Here is a 17,796-nt window from a genome sequence, read left to right on the forward strand (position 1 = left end):
GCCCATAGTGACGACTGCGACACTTGAATGCATCACCTGCAAACATTATCTGCCAGTTTTGTTTGCTCATTGTGCTTAAGATGAACGTGGGCTCGTGGGTTATCGCACATAATAAACATACTGCTTGGCTTCTGTCTGACAACAGTATATTGGTACTTATTGAAAAATAAACACTTCTGTGGTGCACAACTTCTTTAGTACCACGTTTACGTCCGCATCCCATGCCGCCAATATCAGCAGTTTGAAACAGGTCGGTTGTTGGCCTACCTGTTACTGTGAATGCACTTAAAGTAGCAGTACACTCAGATGCAATGTAAATATAACACGTTTTTGTTCAAATGTTTTACTAGTTGAAGTAAAAGATGTAAGACTTACACGCAAAAGTTTTTTTTTCTCTCAAACTCATTGAATCATGATTAAATTAAAGTACAGCTGCAGACCCAATCGTACACATGCATGTTTCTCTTTTATATTATCAGTAACTGTTAAACTGATTAACTGATAAAAAAAAAAAAAAAAAAAAAAATAAAATAAAATAGCTCCCCCAAATTGCAGAACGTACCCATCGATTTTTCCAAAGTTGATTGATAAGTCTGACATCGCTAACTCTGCAGCGCAACTACTCACGTCTAAGTTGTTTACAATCTGTTGGCTAAACATGGCCGCTCTCGAACTCACTCATGTCAGTTAGAGCTCGATAACTTTTGATTTTTTTAAATTTACGGGTCTTAATTTGCAGTACTGACTTCTGCGTAACTACCGTTTTCACTGCACTTTCCCGTGACGCTCATTTGTTTTTTGTTTTTTTTTACCTCGTCTTCCTGTAAGTCGTTAGCCGCTGAAGCTAGTTAGCAGGCTAACTTCTCCATAGGGAACAATGACAGCGACTTCAGCCGGCTGCCTCGGTGCCAAAGGACTGGACATAAGTCTGGCTGCTCTGCAGCGACAGGACCCGTACATCAACAACATCGTGGACGTCGCCAGCCAAGTCGCCCTGTACACTTATAACAACAGGGCGAATGAGTGGGTGAGTGAAGTTTGGTGAAAGATGGCATATGCTAACTTAGCTTAGCTTCGGCGGTAGGCGCGCTTCGTCGCTGCAAAATTTTACTCTTGAATGAATACTAATTGGTTTGTCTTTTTTTTTTGGTTCGTCTTTTAAGGAGAAAACAGAAGTGGAAGGAACCCTTTTTATCTACACGAGGTAATCACATTATTGCCAAGAGCTCGGTGTCTTGCAGTCTAAAGTTGTTCTACGCTAAACGACGCAAACTGTAGGAAAGGCTCAGTGAGAAGTCCAGTGAAGCTTTTTTTGTTGTTGTTGTTGACATGTGTACAGAGACAGCGTGTGTTTTCACTGCAGTCTGAAGAATTTCATTTTCCCAGTCACTCGTTTGCATCATTTGGATGAATTATTATTATTATTATTATTTTATCAGTCAATTGTATTTTTGGAGTCAAAAATATTGACACAATGTTGCACAAATATTGATAACTGTCCACAATTTGGTATTTTATGCTGTATAGCAAAAGTCAATATGTTTCCTGACGCTATAAAGCCCGTTATAGAAGGACATTGCATAGCTCATTTGAGTTTTATTTGCAGATTGCTTAATCTTTGTCAATATTGTTGACATGTAGTTTTTGTGCCGTGTCCTCTTTGGCTTTCAGGCTGGCATCTCCCAGGCACGGTTTCACCATTATGAACCGACTCAGCATGGAAAATCTGACAGAGCCCATCACAAAAGACCTGGATTTCCAACTCCAGGACCCCTTCCTGCTTTACCGCAATGCACGATGTAAGGAAAAAGACACACACGCACACTTCTGATATCTGCCTATTTGTTCAGGTTACATTTTGTTTAATATAGTTTAATATTTAATTTAATGTGATATTCCTTAAAATAAATATCAGATGGCGGTTTTATTTCTCAGCCACTCTCTTGTAACTTACTGTATTCGAAGTAAATGTTCTTTTTTTTTTAAATATATATTCTTAAAACCTTGATTAACCGGGGGCAGTATCAAAAGGTTAAAAGGATAGGAAGTTTGTCAGTATTAGACTGCACAGACATACAGCAGATGGCTAAATACCAGGATTTGCTACACATATGAAATAATTGTCTAAATAAAATGCAGCGTTTTATGCGATGTCGTAAACACCCGCTGGCTTTCTGTCAGTTTTTTCCCCCATGGCTCCACAAAGAAAAGTAAAGCAGTTTACACAATAAAAGTACCCCACCAGTTTGCCTTTGAGTGTGAAGCAGCAGCAGCTGGAAGTTCATTTTACACCAGCAGTAACTTAATGCAGCTATGTTGTGGTTGAAAAGAATCAGTAAGCAGTAAAGCAGCAATTAGCACAGAGATGGATGAAAAGATGGACAGACCTCAAACAGAGAAAGCATGGAGTCTTGAGCACACTCTACCCATGTGTAGAGAGAGAAGGAGGTGGGTATAATAGCAGGGAGATAACATGAAGATGGACAAAAACAAAAATGCGACAAGTGTGCTTTTAATTGTTGTTTTATGGATCTGATTAAAAAAATAACTGCGTTTTTATCTTTTTTTTTTTTGTTACTGCAGCTCTTCAGATTGCTCATATGCATGTAAACTAAGATAAATAACAAATGTCGGGTGCATCTATAGCCACAGAGAGGAAGTCAGACAAAAGGTTATCATAGAATGTACATGATAGTGAGCATGACCCAAGTGTGCAGAACATTTCAGTGAGAACCATTTGCTCCCTACAAGGATCTAAACAGAGGTATTCTGGTGAATTTTATCAGCCTGAGACCCACATATGACACATACACACACACACACACACACACTCATACACACTCACTCACACTCACACGCACGCACGCACACACTCGCACTCTCTCACACACACACACACACACACAACTGCTGAGTGTTCCAGTGGGACAAGAGTCTGACAGCACAACAAAACCAGCCAGCAGAGATTAGATACACCGCAACCGACAATCTATACACTCACTCACTCAGAAGCAGCTGACACACACAGTCCTCCCTCTCTGTCTCAGTCACACACTCTCCATCAGGCTCAGTGAAAAGCAGATGGCATGCTGTGGTTAGATACCAGCGGATTCCTCACATCTGCTTTGATCCCCGTCCTGTAGCACTTCGTCATTTGTCTTCCTGATACACAGCCATTACTAAACATCCCGAAGGCTCAGTAGAATAATGAGTGTGACATAAACATTTCCCCAGTAACCTCTTTACAACAGCTTTAAATTCTCCCAAGGCACATTAAAAATGATCTGTGATAGTACTGGCCCGTGGTCAGAGGATCAAGTGAAAAGCTAACTCACTTTATTTATAAACACATAAAACCAGTAATCACAACACAATTGATGACTATTTCCTCTGATTAAAAGAAGGAAATATGGGCATGGGTTATGTAAGTTAGAGTGGGTGGATGCAGAGCAAACCTAATGGTCTAAAATAATGGTGGCTCCAACAGATTACTTTGATTGAAGAGGGATAATAATACACCCTAAAAAGGAGACATGCAGAGTGGCTGTAATCAAGCTGATTTTTTTTTTTATCCCCACAGCTGATGTGATTTTATACAAGTGCCCCCAAGTCCAGCATGAGTAGGCTAATATTCACTGAGTGTTTATAGGATGATGGTATGTGTTTGATGTCTCATCCAGCAAACTGGACAAACACGGGAAGCAGCTTTGCTCACAGAAAAACATCTCTCCGCTGGCTAACGTTTTGATTCGTAAGCTGTTGGTAATGCTGCCCGTCCCGGTGCGTTGTGACCTCTGTGTGGAGGGGTCGTGGAATCTTATCATTGGAAAAACATGCAGCTCTTGGTGATGTTGTAACTTCCTGGAATGGCAGTTGGCACAAAGTGGCACCCCTAAAAATAAACTGCGGAGATATACCGCAGAACAGGGCAAGATTCAGGGGAAGAGAAAATGTAGCCTGACATGATTTCTCTGGAACATATCCCGGTCCACATGGCCCGACAGGCTTTTCACATTCCTTTAAATAGGCACCTACAGTTGTGTTTAGATTCCAGAAGTATTCATCTCAGCAGCATTCATGACCCTTGATTTTTGGCTGACCGACTAGTCTTGTTCAATCATGGTAAAAGTTTGCTTTGCAGTATACAATATACTTATTTTAATGTATAGTTAAATTACAGAATAGTCAGGTTTTTGTGGCATATACATGCCTGTCATCCCATTCAGATTTTGGATCATTCTCCATAGTAGGTGTCAGCTTTCCACTTAGTCTTCACTCAATTCAAAGCCCATAGTCTTCCGTATGTCAAATGTGTGGACAGTCTTACCTCCAGGTCGCACATATGTATATCCCAGGTCTCTCTCCGACACCAACAAGCCTTTAAATCGGACTTCAGGTTCCTCCTCCAGCCTCTCATGCTTAGGTTTCCCCTGAAACAGGCCTCTCAGCATGGTTTCTCAGTAGTTTGGCAGTCTGCTTCTTTCTTAAATCGTACCTCCTTTAATTCCTTTTCTGGCAAAATATTCAATAAAAATGATGCCAAAGGTGATGTGACACTTTAAAAGAAAAAAAAAAAAAATTGTAATCTTCTTTAGAAGTTAAGGATGAGCTGTTGAGTCAGGTAGTGGACATACAGCTGTCACAGCGGTTGTGGCGATGCCTCTTTAGAACTGTGCCTCAGTAGCAAAATATCTGCTGTTAAGCCTCAGGAAGAAGGTGTAACAGTAGTGCTAATATCTTCTTAGATAAGAGTAGTCTTACATTTCTATATTTACTCCTCTCCCAATGGTTCTTCTTGTATGACAATAATTCCAAGCATGGATGTGTTTCACGGTAAGAGCACTTACCCATCCAGGAAACTAAATACAGGCTAAAAGAATGTCAGCGCTGTTCCTCATGACGGACACAGTGAGCTCTCCACAAAGGTGACTGCATACTGCTGTTGCAGTAACTCTTCACCTAGTCCATCTTGGGCAACGCTGCTGCTTACAAATATCTTCAGTAAAAGCAAAGTCTGATCCGAAGTTTTCTTCATAGACTGGGGGGGAAAAAAAAAAACCTCAAAAGAAATCCCTCACTGAGGGCTGTTGAGAAGCTGTTGTGGCTCACTTGCACCCTCTGGGTTGACGATCACTGACATTTCCAATACACTTTGCTCAAACTAGAAAGAAAAGCAAAAATGTGTGAAGCCATCCTGATAGCATTCTCAAACTTGATCTTCCCACATGGCCATTCAGTGGAGCTCCCAGTCGAGTTAACGTGGTTCTCTGCTTGAGGCATACATGTCAAATGTCCGTCTTCATCTCTCATGTCCAGTGTCCACTCTAGAGCTCCCTCTCTTCTCTCTCTCCCTCACTTCTCTCTCTCTCTCTCTCTCTCTAACAGACACTTTTTGTTGGTGCTGCTAGTCGTAGTTCTCCTCCCGCCCTCTTTCTCTCTCACTTCTATCCATCGTGTTGAAATAGACTAAATACAGGTCAGCAGTCTGGAGAGCTAAACACTTTGTTTGCTTTTGGAGCTGTGTTTTTTTTAATGCATTCCTTTAATCTTTTTCTCTTTACTCCCTTCTTTTATCTTTCTCTTTCTGTGGGGGTGAGACGGACCAGCATACCTAAAAATGTGTCTTGTATCTGAAACGTCACAGGTTCTCATCCAGCTGCCTTTCTGTCACTCGAGTTCAACATTTTTCATTCATTATCAAAGCTCGGTCTGTGTTTTCTGACAGCTAAAGAGCGCTGAGAACTCCACCTTTCTCTTTTGACAAGTTGATAATCTCCTCTCTAACTAAAACTCCTCGTTTCTTTCTATCCGTCTTGCTCGCTTCTTCCTACATTTTCCCGCTGTCTGACTTGTCCCACTGTCTCTGTCAAACAGTCCCATCCCCAGTGAGCACTAAGTGGCTGTGGCTCCACCAGTCAGCCTCCCACCCACTGCAGTTACTTATTTGGTACTGGGCCTATTTTCCCAGGCTCAGCTGAACTCTGTGTGTATATATATGTGTCTGTTCCCCTCATCCACGTTGACATCCATCGTTTACATAGCCTCATTTGAAGCCAAGTGTGTGTGTACTTTCGTCCATGTCCGTCTGTGTGGGGATGTGTGCTGTCTTATCGGACGGCGCGGTAACAGCGTAGCACAGATCTCACTTTGCTGTCTGTACCCGCTTTCTCTCACTTTAAAATCATGCCTCTACAGGTCCTTAACATTTTTTCTCTTTCCTTCTTTTACTCTCTCATGTATTTAACACTTTGCTTCTTTTCCGTTTTGGGATTGGTCTTATCTTTCACCATCAGAAAGTGTGTTGAGGTGTCAGAGATGGAGTCCTGCTGTCTTTGGCTGGGTATCAATCCTGAGTAAGAAGCAGTAACTGTTAAGCAGTGCTGGCACTGATTTGTAATACTATCATTTAAGTTTTTGAGAAGTGTTTCTGATTTAAATAATGTTTTCTTCCCAGTCTCTTTTTTTTTTTTTTTTTTTCCCCCAGGCAAAGTTCTACTGCTTTTTTTTTTTTTTTCCACCGAATTTAGTGTCTGATGAATGTCTTATAAGTTCAAGGACTGGAGAATCTGGATGTTTTTATCACTACTATCACTGTTTTTACTTCTTGGTTCTACATTATATTTGACAGGAAAAATTACAAGTCTCTACCCACACAGCCTTTTTTTTTTTGCAATAATTTAGAGCACCAGTTACATTTGAGAAAACTTGTAGAGGGACAAGTCCTACGTGTTACAATTAACAGTTCACATAAATATTGCCATTATAGACAAATTTATACTTTAACCACATTATACAATAGCCATAGTAGCAATTGTACACTAAGTTATTATTAAGTCTCTCCTCACTGACTTGTTGAATAAATATGCAACAATGCTAGCTCTGTCAATATTGATTGCTGTTAAGAGCAACCGCAAATGAATATAGTAAAATGACTCCCTGTACAATGTAATGCAGCTACTAAATACTGTGACAACATTGTTGGTGTATTTTTCCTCCCTTGCTGGCCATGTTTACAGAGTTCAAGAGACTCCTGGGGCCCATGTTTCACTGTGTAATGGCACCGCCTGCTGCTGTTCCCATTGCCTCGGCTGGGAAAAGGCTCATTTTGTACCCTGTTTTGGACCCAGCGGGGCTAATAACATACGATTAACAGATCTGTTGAGTTTGCACTGATGTCATGGCAGCGAAATTGTGCCACAGCATGCCTGCGTGTTCATTCGATTGTAAAGGTACGGCAGGTCAACAAGCTCGTTTGGTTGTCTGCTGACCTTAATGGCTTGTACGTCTGAGAGCTGCACTGGCACTTGCATTATTTCGTCAAGCTAATTTAATGTTTTGATTAGTTGTATCACTGCAAAGCACAAGATTTTGTTGGATTTCTGTTTACGCAACGTGTTGAAAAGTTCAATTCTCTCTCACTCCCTGCCTCTCATAGCTTCTCTTTCTTCCTCCCTCCCTCAGTGGTTATCCACGGAATTTGGTTCTACGATAAGGAGGACTGTCGACGCATCGCCCAGAGGATGAAGATGTACGTATTTAAATCATATTTTTCACTTGCTAAACTATGACTAAAGGGTTCTGGTCCAACAGCTCAAGCTTATCAGGAAGCTGTCTGGGTTTATTAATGACTCTGCATCTGGTTTAGAGCCAAGATGTAAAAGTTTTAAAGACCTCAAACTACTCAAGAAACTTGGACATACTTGCTCATGGAGTCCTGTGTTCAGTCTGACCCAGCAGGAGCAGGTCCTGGCTCAGTCCCAGGGTGGTTGGCTGTCCCCAGGAGGAGGAGGAGGAATAGTAACTGCTTTAGGAGGAGGAATAGTAACTGCTGGAGGAGGAGGAGTAGTAACTGCTGGAGGAGGAAGACTGGTAACTGCTGGAGGAGGAGAAGGAGGAAGAGGAGGAGGAGGAGGAGGAAGTGAAGCCAAGGCCGTAGACATCATCCAGATGTTAACTAAAGCACGCACCGAGTATGACAAGGTATGAAGAAAAATTATACAGAGCACGGATTTAAATGTTTGATAGCATCGAAGAAATAAGTTCTGCAAAACTGACTTTTCTTCTTTCTGACCATTAGGATGCACAAAATCACCGCAGACCTTCTGTAAGTCACTTATAGTTCTCCATGTTTTTGTGTGTGTTTCTGAAACCCCATATCTTTATTTTTTCTCATTTTTATTTCTTCTCACGTCTCCGTTTTGTCCTCTCCCCACATGACTCTCTCAGGAGAAGTCTACCTCAGAACCAAAGGAGATTGGCGGCAGCAGTGTTCTATGTGGAAACCCCAACCTGATCAAACCAATACCCGTTAAACCCAACTCTCAGGTAAAATCTGTGTTAGTATGTTGTTTTTCCTTGAGGTCTTCTCTTTATTGAGAAACTTTTGATAAATAGGAGACCTTTTCTTAACCATTATCTTTTATTGTCGTTGTATTAATATATTTTTTTTTATATAATGATTGCATGTAATTTTGTTCTTGTCCTCTTACCTTACTGTGTTTTTCCTCGTCCAGGACAGTGAAGGTGCTGAACCTAAGTCTCTCTCTTTGGCCACCCTGTTTGGTTCCCAACATCAGCATCACCACTCACCTAAATCTGACACTGCTCCCACAATAGTGTCATCAGCAGGAAAAGTGGTTCGCCTACCTGTAGCCCGCACACTGACCTACGACGATACACTGAACTCTGGCAGAGGTGTGACCTCCAACGGCGGGAATGTTGCCCTCACTGGGAGTTCAGATGGAGGTATCCGGGTTGTAGTTGGGAAACAGGCCGGGAATGTTGTTGCGGGGTTGCTGCCGAGTCTCACCACCGCTCATCAGCAGCAGCCCACCCAGCAGCAGCAGCACTGCCCCGCCATCGCCAAGCTCATGCAGGGTCAGAGAGGTGTGGGAGCGGTGCTTCACACCGTCTCTGAGTCCCCCGAGAACCGGTTGTGCGACAACGGGGTGCCGCTGGAGCACCACCACCACCATCATCATCTTCATCATCACCATCAGCAGCAGCAGCAGCAGCATCACCATCATCACCATCAACAGTTTCAACCGGACCCGATCCAGAGACTTTTCCAAACCCAGCCACCTCCTCTACCCGCCACCTCCTTCTCCTCTCCCGCTCCTCCTTGTTGCTCCAACCCACCTCATCTGCAGCAGAGCCCTCATCTCTCTTCTGTTTCATGTTCCCACCTTCAAGCACAACAAAGCCAGCAGCTGTTTTTCAGCCTTTCTAAGTCTCAAGCAGAAGCACAACACAACAGCCAGACATCTTCAGCTTCACAGGGAACAGGTGGGAAAAATTTCAGACCACAAACATGCAGGTTGACAATAAAACAGTGAGTTTAAAAAAAAAATTAAAAAAAAAAAAATGTAAATAATAATAATAATAGGTAGTATACTGTATACAAGTCATAGTTAATAAATTATTAAATAATACAAATTTTAATGGGACTTTTTTCCAGCTTTACCAGGTTTCTTGCCATCTCAGGTGACCAATGATCGAGTCATTCAACCTCCACAAGGTATAATATCAGCTGTGTCACACAAACTTTAGTCAATTGTTACATAGCTTCTTTTTCAATCATTTCAAAATGCACCAGTTACATTTGAGAAAACTTGTAGAGTGACAAGTCCTAGGTTTTCTAATTAACATTTCACATAAATATTAGATATTGCTATTACAGATATTTTATACAATGGCCATATTAGCAATTGTACTGTCGACTGTGCCACCATTTCTGATCTTGGAATCTGCTCCAGAATTATTTGTTTGGTTATCTAATTGATACATCTATAAACTGTCTTTCTAAAACATGTCCGATTACATATTTCATATCTGACTGAACTGTGAAACATTTAATCAGTATTCTCACAGCTTTTTGACCTGACTGATCTCCAGTTCTTAAATGTCTCTGCCAAGATGCCTGTTTCATCTGTGTAAGCTCTAGACATAATGCTAATTATTGGGCTTCTTGCGCTCTCCCCCCTCAGGTCTGTCTTCCCAGATGACGGGTGTGGTGTCACCTCATGAGCTCCTCCAAAAGCTCCAGTTGGTCCAACAGGAACAGAGCCTGGCTTCTCATGAGCCGCCTCGGCTCTGTCCGGGACTGGCCCCTCGATTCCTGGCGCCCACCCAAAATCAAGGTGCAGGCTCAGTTTTAGGCACAGTCCCAAACCCGACCACAGCCACCGCAGGTCAAAAAGCTGCGCTGCAATTCCAGGTAAAACTCAGTGTGTACAGTTAGCTGTTGACTTTGGACACATGATGAGTACAGCACATGACAAATACTGGTCTTTTTATTTGTGGAAAAGTGAAATCAAACGAGCAACAGTTTCTAAACATTATTACAAATTGTAAATGAGCACCATTAACTGTCCCTGTCTGTGCAGGTCATCTCCCCCCAGCGGATACCGGCCACTGTGGCCCCCACTCTGCTCCTCTCTCCCAGTGTGTTCATTCAGACAAAGTCTAGCGCCGGGTTGTCAGCGGCGGCTCTGGAGAGCTGCGCTGCCCCGTCAGCCCTGTCCAGACCCCCGCTGCAGGAGGAGATCGGAGTTCTTTCCAGAAGCCAGCTTCAAGCCACACTGCTGCATCTGATCCAGGTAAAACTGATATCATTGAAAGCATTTGACAGATTCTACGTGTTGTATTTATGTTGTATTCTAATCTGTGAGCCTCAGTTGTTGGCCAGAGGAAAAGCACAGTAATATGTGCAAATAAACATGACTTGCCCACAAGCACACAGTATCAAGTTGTTCGCTTGTGTGTTTCAGAGTGACAGCTCATTCCTGGACTCAATCTATAAAGCCTACGTCAGCCGCTTTGCTAAGGACTCCAGCAGCAAGTACTGATGACTCCTCACACCCTCCGTCTATACATACACTCTGCCCAGAGCCTAATTCTTCCACCTAATATGGATGTGCCACTTCCTGCTCCGAACCACACACACACACACACACACACACACACACACACACACACACACACACACACACACACACACACACACACACACACACACTCACTCACTCACTCACTCACTCACTCACTAAATCTCCTATGCACTGTATTGTCAGACAACCTGACGCGCTTTCATTTCAAAACAGGTCGCTGGTTGCAAAAAAAGACAACAGTTCTAAAAAAAAAAATATATATATATATATATATATATATATATAAATTTATTTTTGTTCCATTTAGAAAAATATAACTTTTTCATCTTTGGATTCCTTTAAAAAAAAAAAAAAAAAAAAAAATTATAATAATTCATGGCACAAATGGGGTATAACTGCACAGTCCTGACCTCACCAGTAGTTAGGAGGAAAATGGAGCCGATACTTAGTCCGCTCTCAGTGAACACAAAAACATGCTGCGCCTTCACACTTCCAAGAAGTTCAAATTTGTATTCATAATCGGCACTATTTTTCTCCTCTAAGTGTAGCAATATCTAAATCTATTTTATTTGATGACACTCCCCGTGCTCCATCTCAGTCATTTATCACAAATCGGCCTGCTGGCCTTTAACAAACAAGTCTTCCTTGTCTAATAATAAGCGCTCAAGGACAAACTTGAAACTGTTTTTTTTTTTTTCTGTACATTTGGAAAATTGTCAGAATTTGAATTTACAATTTTTTTTTACATTGTTTAAGTTACTTTTCCTTTCGTTACTGAAGGAATTAATAGGTGAGTATATTTTACCATCCCGAAGGCTTTTAAAATTATTATTAAAATGATACCTCTTCATGGGTTTTTTTTTTTGTTTGTTTTTTTCATTTTTTGAATTTTCCTAAACAGACAGCAGCTGTGATAAACATCTGCATTGGTATTTTCGGTATCTAAATGTTGTCTCGAGGCATGCCGACATTTCTGTGTGAAGCGGATGCATGTTGTTGATGAGGATGAGTGTGCCTGTGGCAAAATATTGTCCTCTAATTTTCAATGCATTGCACTTTACGGTTGTGAGGCGAGAATCATTTTCTTTCACAGCACTTTGAAACATCACTATAGCTCTTCTGTCTGAATTGTATCATCATTATGAGGAAAGAAACCAACATGGTGTTGATTCAACTTGGAAAAAAAAAAAGGAAGCTACAGGAGACTTGTCAACCTGAACTACCTCGCAGAGAGCTAGTTTGGAGGTGGATGGGTGTTTTATCGAGAGGCGATACGGTGATTGGGCAGTTTTTAAGGTTAAATAGTCTGAAAAGGGTTGTTGTTTCAGTTTGTGAAGAGATTTCATAACAACAGGAAAGGAAATATCACTGCTGTTGTTGTGACTTCAGATGTTGATGATTTTGTATCAATGCCAGAGCTTCTAAACACTGTTACTGCCAAACAAAACAGCATATAAACATCCTCATCTGATATAATAAAACAATTTATTGATTAAACACTTTGTTATTGATAGAAAACCCAGGTAAATATATGATTTAAAAAAAAAAAGGTAAATAGAGATTTAAGTGAATAGGAAGCAGCAAAGAATCTATTTAAACATCCAAAAAAAAATCATTTCACCGGCCTGCTCAAAGCACTGACGGAGGTGAAGCAAAACTAAATATAATGTATACAATGTATTTTTTCAACAAAAAAAAAATTATATTCCAGTTCCTCATTCAGTACAACAAAGAATTCACTCTTGTTAAAGATGTTTCATTATTTTTTTCCATGGGTTGGGGGTTTGCGGTCTCTGTTTAGCTTGTTTGCTAAACTTGTATATAGTCAGTCTATACAGTAGCTACCAGACAAAAAAAACAGCAGCAGCAACAAAACCAGGGAATCTTTTTCAGGTAGAAAACAGAAGATATTATGTCCTATTTTTGTAGTCAAGAACAATAATTGTTCAGTTCAAATGATAACCAGCATGTTAGAATTAAAAGTACATCCAAAATACAAGTACATTTTGTCATTTTTACAGCAGATATACAGTTATTTTTAATTCAAAAGAAGTCATCCATATTTTTTTGTAAACATTTAAGATAATATAAAACAATGTTAATAGAAACATTTCTACACATTTATTTTTGTCTAGAATGTTTTGCTGTTACATAAACTGGAATATATTTTAAATTGGGTATTAAATATTGTAAAACTCCTGTTGTTGTTTCTTGCTGTGTTCTTTTTTTTGGTTCTTTTCAGATGAATTTGCATGACTGTTGTTATGATTAATATTGTTGGCTACAGCCACAAGTTTCACTAATCGCATAACGGTACGCTCATTATTGCTTTAATGTCACTCTATTGCCTTCTTTTGCCACAATCAATAGTGTAACATAATGTCTACAGTGATTAATCAGCTGTTTTTACACACCCAGCAGTATTGAAAGGCCCAAGCCAATTAACCCCAATAGTCTTTATACAATGTTAGTTTTTTTCCAATATGAAATTGTGTTTGTCATGGTTAACTGAACACACAAATACAAGCCAATATACCAGGGTTGCTGACATTATTTGACTGAGCTTAGTTTCAGCCTCAAGTGCACAAAACAATCTCGCCACGAAGTCCTGTCCTTAGTCCGAAGTCCTTGGTAGCTGTTTGTGGAGCTTTTGATCAAATCACATGGTCTTCATCTGCAGAGGAAGTATATACTGGACCTCACGGCGAGGTTGTTTCATTCAAACGTAACCTTTCAACCTTACATGAATAAGAGCTTCTGGAAGCGCTCGATGAAAAATGTAAACATCTGAAATTTCACTGACAAATCAGACTGGGTTTGCGGATGAAGATCGCGTGATGAGATTGAAAGCAGTAAGATATCTCCGAAACGGATTTTGCATTGAGGTGTGTTTCTCAGCTGCCGTTTCCACCCGTAAGAATGAACTTCAAATATCATTTCTGATGCGGGTTCAGTTCCTGCAACCTTCAGTATTGTGCTCTCCCTCCTCAGCCCACGTTGATTGACACTGATTTGAGTGTGTTTCCTGTTTTTCTTTATCCAGAGGTCAATCATCCACTCTTTTATCATGTGCAAATATAGAACCACGACCTCTATATATTTCTGTAGTCCACTGGAAGACGCATGTACATGCTCGAACTAAATACAGCAAGCAGTATGATGTCATTGAAGAGAAGCAGAACTACTTCCAACAGCTGAGATGTGAAGCTTCAGCTGGGCTCAAGCATATTTTGACTTCTTTTTTTTGCAAATATATCCAGACATGTACATTTCATCGAAGAGTGGAGATGCTGGCCTTGCCGGACATTGCGCCTGAGTGCAACTTCAATTTCTTTTTTTCTTTTTTTTAATCACCGTAAGGAAAGAAGGAAGGGAGAGAAGGAGGAGCAGCCAAATTTCCACATTGACATAAACATCCACATTCACAGCAGTAGATTTGTTTTATCCAAAACGACTTTGAGTCTAAACCAGACCGACTTCAATTCTTACGTGCAAATAAGATTAATTTGAACTGCTGTATAAATGCCATAGCAAATGTATAATATTGTTAAGACTTTCTAGATCTTTTTTTTTTTTTTCTTTTCAGGAGTGACACACACTCGCACACAAATATTCCTTCCTCTGAGACGAGGAGGTTCCAGACCATTGGTTTAGCTGATGGGGCTAAAAGTAAGGGCTGACTATTAGCCCTGGCTTAGACTAATCGATGACCCCTGGTGTGTGTGTGTGTGTGTGTGTGTGTGTGTGTGTGTGTCTGTCTGTCTGTGTGTGTGTCTGTCTGTGTGTGTGTGTGTGTGTGTGTGTGTCCAGAGAGGCGGGGTCTGCAGTTTGTACAATGACTCCGAACCACTTTTGTTGGCACAGTATTCTCAGATGGAAGATATCGTGCAGTCGTCTACTTGTACCGGGTTCACGTTTAATGTCCAAGAGCTGATGCAACTGTTGTACAGAGTGCTGATGTTTTCGATTTAAATTTCTCCATACACAAGAGTTTGAATATAAACTTTTATGAAACATTCATCAGCTGCCAGCCGCAAACACAAGCTGGAACCATATTTAAACTCTGCAGGGGCACAGGTGAGTAAAACTCCGTGTTGTCTTTTGTGATTTATGCTGTAGTTTTTTTATTATTATTCTATTAGTATTACTAAGCTTATTTGTATGCAAAGTAGCAAGTGATAAAATATAGGTTGTAATACAAATGTAGAAGTGGGATTTAAACAAGCAGAAAAATAAAATTTTAATAGAAGAAATAATCGAAAAACCAGACAACCAAAAGCATGACCTATGAACTGAATGAATTAAATGGCAACGTGCAACAAAACAGAGTTACTGGATGTGGATACAATAACTCAGTTTACTGTAGGCTTGGCTTTTACTAACCAGCAACAGACTTAAATGGCTTAAGTGACCTTGTTGAGTGTTTGAATGCTGCTGTACATACTGTAGAAACTGTGTTTTTGACACTTCCTCCAATTACATCACACAAGATAGGTGTGATGTGCAGTTAATGTGCTCACGCAAACACTAAAGAGACTCATATTGACACTTGCAGACACTTAAAAGCCTCGTACGTCAGACAATGCAAACTCAGTGGGCTTTTAGGAACAGCAGATGTCACTGTTTGGTGTGAACATGTTTCGGTTTGCAGCTTTGCTCGAAAGTAGTCCATTCTGTCTGGAGGGTCAGAAATCGTTCTCTTCTGCAGCTCATCTGCTCTTTTTGTTGTCAGTCACCATAGATGTATTTAATAGGAATGAATAAAAGGTTTTTACTTGGATTAACCTCACCATTGTATTAATATTAGATGTTTTTAAGATGGTAGCGGTGCCTATCTTTGTGGAAGTTGTGCATGGAGATTAATATTGTCATATCTTGTGGTAATCGATGAATCAAAACTCAGTTCATCCATGTCGGGCGGAGGTGGGGGTGGGGGTGGGGGGGGAGGGAATTCATCCCCATCATCAGTGATCTGGGTCAGTGGGGGAGGTGGAGTCCCACAGCCGTTACACGCTGCTGGTGCACATATGTAGGGTGTACGTACATGTTTGTCGGTTTGTGTGTGAGTGTGTGTCACAGTCAGTCTTGACGGTTAATCCGATCCCTCTCTGCGCTCGCTGCAGCATCATCGCTTCATGTGCACTTCCAGTTTGTTTTATTGCATTTTCATTTCCATAACAGCATAAGCAGATGTTTTAGTGTGTGAGTGTGTGTGCGAGTATGAAAAAGACACACAGTCACGCACATACACACACTGGACCCACACAACCGTACAGCATGAGGTAAATACAGCTAACATTTACAGATACAGCAAGCTATTCTGTGTGTGTGTGTGTGTGTGTGTGTGTGTGTGTGTGTGTGTGTGTGTGTGTGTGTGTGTGTGTTGTGTTTGTGTGTTTGTGTGTGTCAGCCTGTGTGTCCCTGGTAAATGAAGCTTAATGGTCCCAGCAGGAGACAGCCCATTTGAGCTCTAGACATCATTTCAGCATCATGTCTCTGCAGCAGCTCTCATATAGTTTAAAATGTCATTTGGTCCAGGTATTGTGCAGCTTCAGACCGAGAAATAAAGATTAACCATTGCATACATAGAAAAACACCGGCAAAACTGTCCAGTTGTTACCATTTATTGGGAAGACACAAGTCAAATTCAGCCTGTCATGTGAAGTATTACATTTTTCTTGCCTGATAATCAGATTGCATTACATTTATTTGGCAATTGCAACGTACAGTAAGTGAAAAATATGCCTCAGTAAAAGGACATTCTGTATGTTCATGGTGTAGTCCCACAATATCTACTACAACAGCGTACAATATAGACACTAAACTCTATCTTCTAAACTATATCACCAATTAAAGATCTTTTAATGTGTGAGTTCTGATTGGACTGTTTTACAGCTGAGTTTTAACATGACTGAATGCACAGGTAACGGCAAAATCTATTTGTTGGAGGTAAGAAATTAGTCAAGTCATGCAGATGAAACATGCATGGTCTTCTGAGCAGGGGAAAAAAGTCATATGACTAGATGAGTTATTTTTTACAATGACATTTACAAAATCTTTCTAAAATTTCACTGTGTTAAAATCAAAATGTAAAAATGATAAACAGGACACTATTTATTCCAAATTTTTGCCTATGCTGTAAAATGTGAAGGGAAATAAACCAAGCATTTTAGGGGAATTAAAATGGATTATAAAAAGAATGAAAAATAAATGAGATTGCAGATATCTTCAGTCAGCAATAGCTTAAAACAGACCAAAAAATAAGAGCAGATTTTTAAACCCACAATAACTACTAAATGCTTTAATCTGCAATATGGGGCACATTTTAAGAGCTGCTAGATTGATATTGCAATATTGTGTGTGTGTGTGCGTGTGTGTGTGTGTGTGTGTGTGTGTGTGTGTGTGTGTGGCTGGCAATGAGAGTCCACTAGGTGTCTCAATGTGTTTATATTATAAGATCGTGTCAGTCAAGCCGCATCTTCCTCTACAAGTCACGACTCCCTTTGGATGTAATGACATACCTCCCACCAGGACTCTCTACTCTTTCCTCTATATTTCTCTCCTCTCTTCTTCCTCCCATCATCCCATTTTGTTCCCAGTTCCCTTCTTTTTTTTTTTTTGCCACTCTCAGTAAAAACAAAAAAAACAGAGGGAGATTAATAGAGGGGACAGAATTTGAGAAAAGAATGGCAGAAATAGCAGGTGATAGAAAGTCTGATGAGAAAGATTAAGAGGGGGAAAAAAACAGGGAGAGAAACACAACTAGAAAGAAAATCAAGAATAGAAAGACGGTGGGTCAAAGAGCGTCAGAGAGAAGATAAAGGAAAGAGAGTTAGAGAGAGATTGTGTGTGTGTGTGTGTGTGTGTGTGTGTGTGTGTGTGTGTGTGTGTGTGTGTGTGTGTGTGT

The 17,796-nt window shown here is 40.6% G+C and overlaps 1 protein-coding gene across 1 annotated transcript; it reads left to right on the top strand.

The window, feature by feature from the left end:
• The first annotated feature begins 653 nt into the window (after nt 1-653).
• dcp1b (decapping mRNA 1B) lies at nt 654-12,417 on the top strand. Its single transcript, XM_069164989.1, has 12 exons — nt 654-1,027; nt 1,164-1,204; nt 1,672-1,799; nt 7,462-7,528; nt 7,725-7,980; nt 8,078-8,104; nt 8,227-8,325; nt 8,514-9,285; nt 9,458-9,517; nt 9,987-10,216; nt 10,386-10,598; nt 10,770-12,417. Exons 1-12 carry the CDS (start codon nt 878-880, stop codon nt 10,845-10,847), a joined length of 2,121 nt encoding a protein of 706 aa, XP_069021090.1. The 5' UTR covers nt 654-877; the 3' UTR covers nt 10,848-12,417.
• The last annotated feature ends 5,379 nt before the right edge of the window (nt 12,418-17,796 follow it).

The sequence above is a fragment of the Embiotoca jacksoni genome, unplaced genomic scaffold, assembly GCF_022577435.1.
Source record: "Embiotoca jacksoni isolate LCO1_2020_lvr unplaced genomic scaffold, fEmbJac1.0.p SCAF_32, whole genome shotgun sequence".
In the NCBI taxonomy this organism is placed as follows: Eukaryota; Metazoa; Chordata; class Actinopteri; family Embiotocidae; genus Embiotoca; species Embiotoca jacksoni.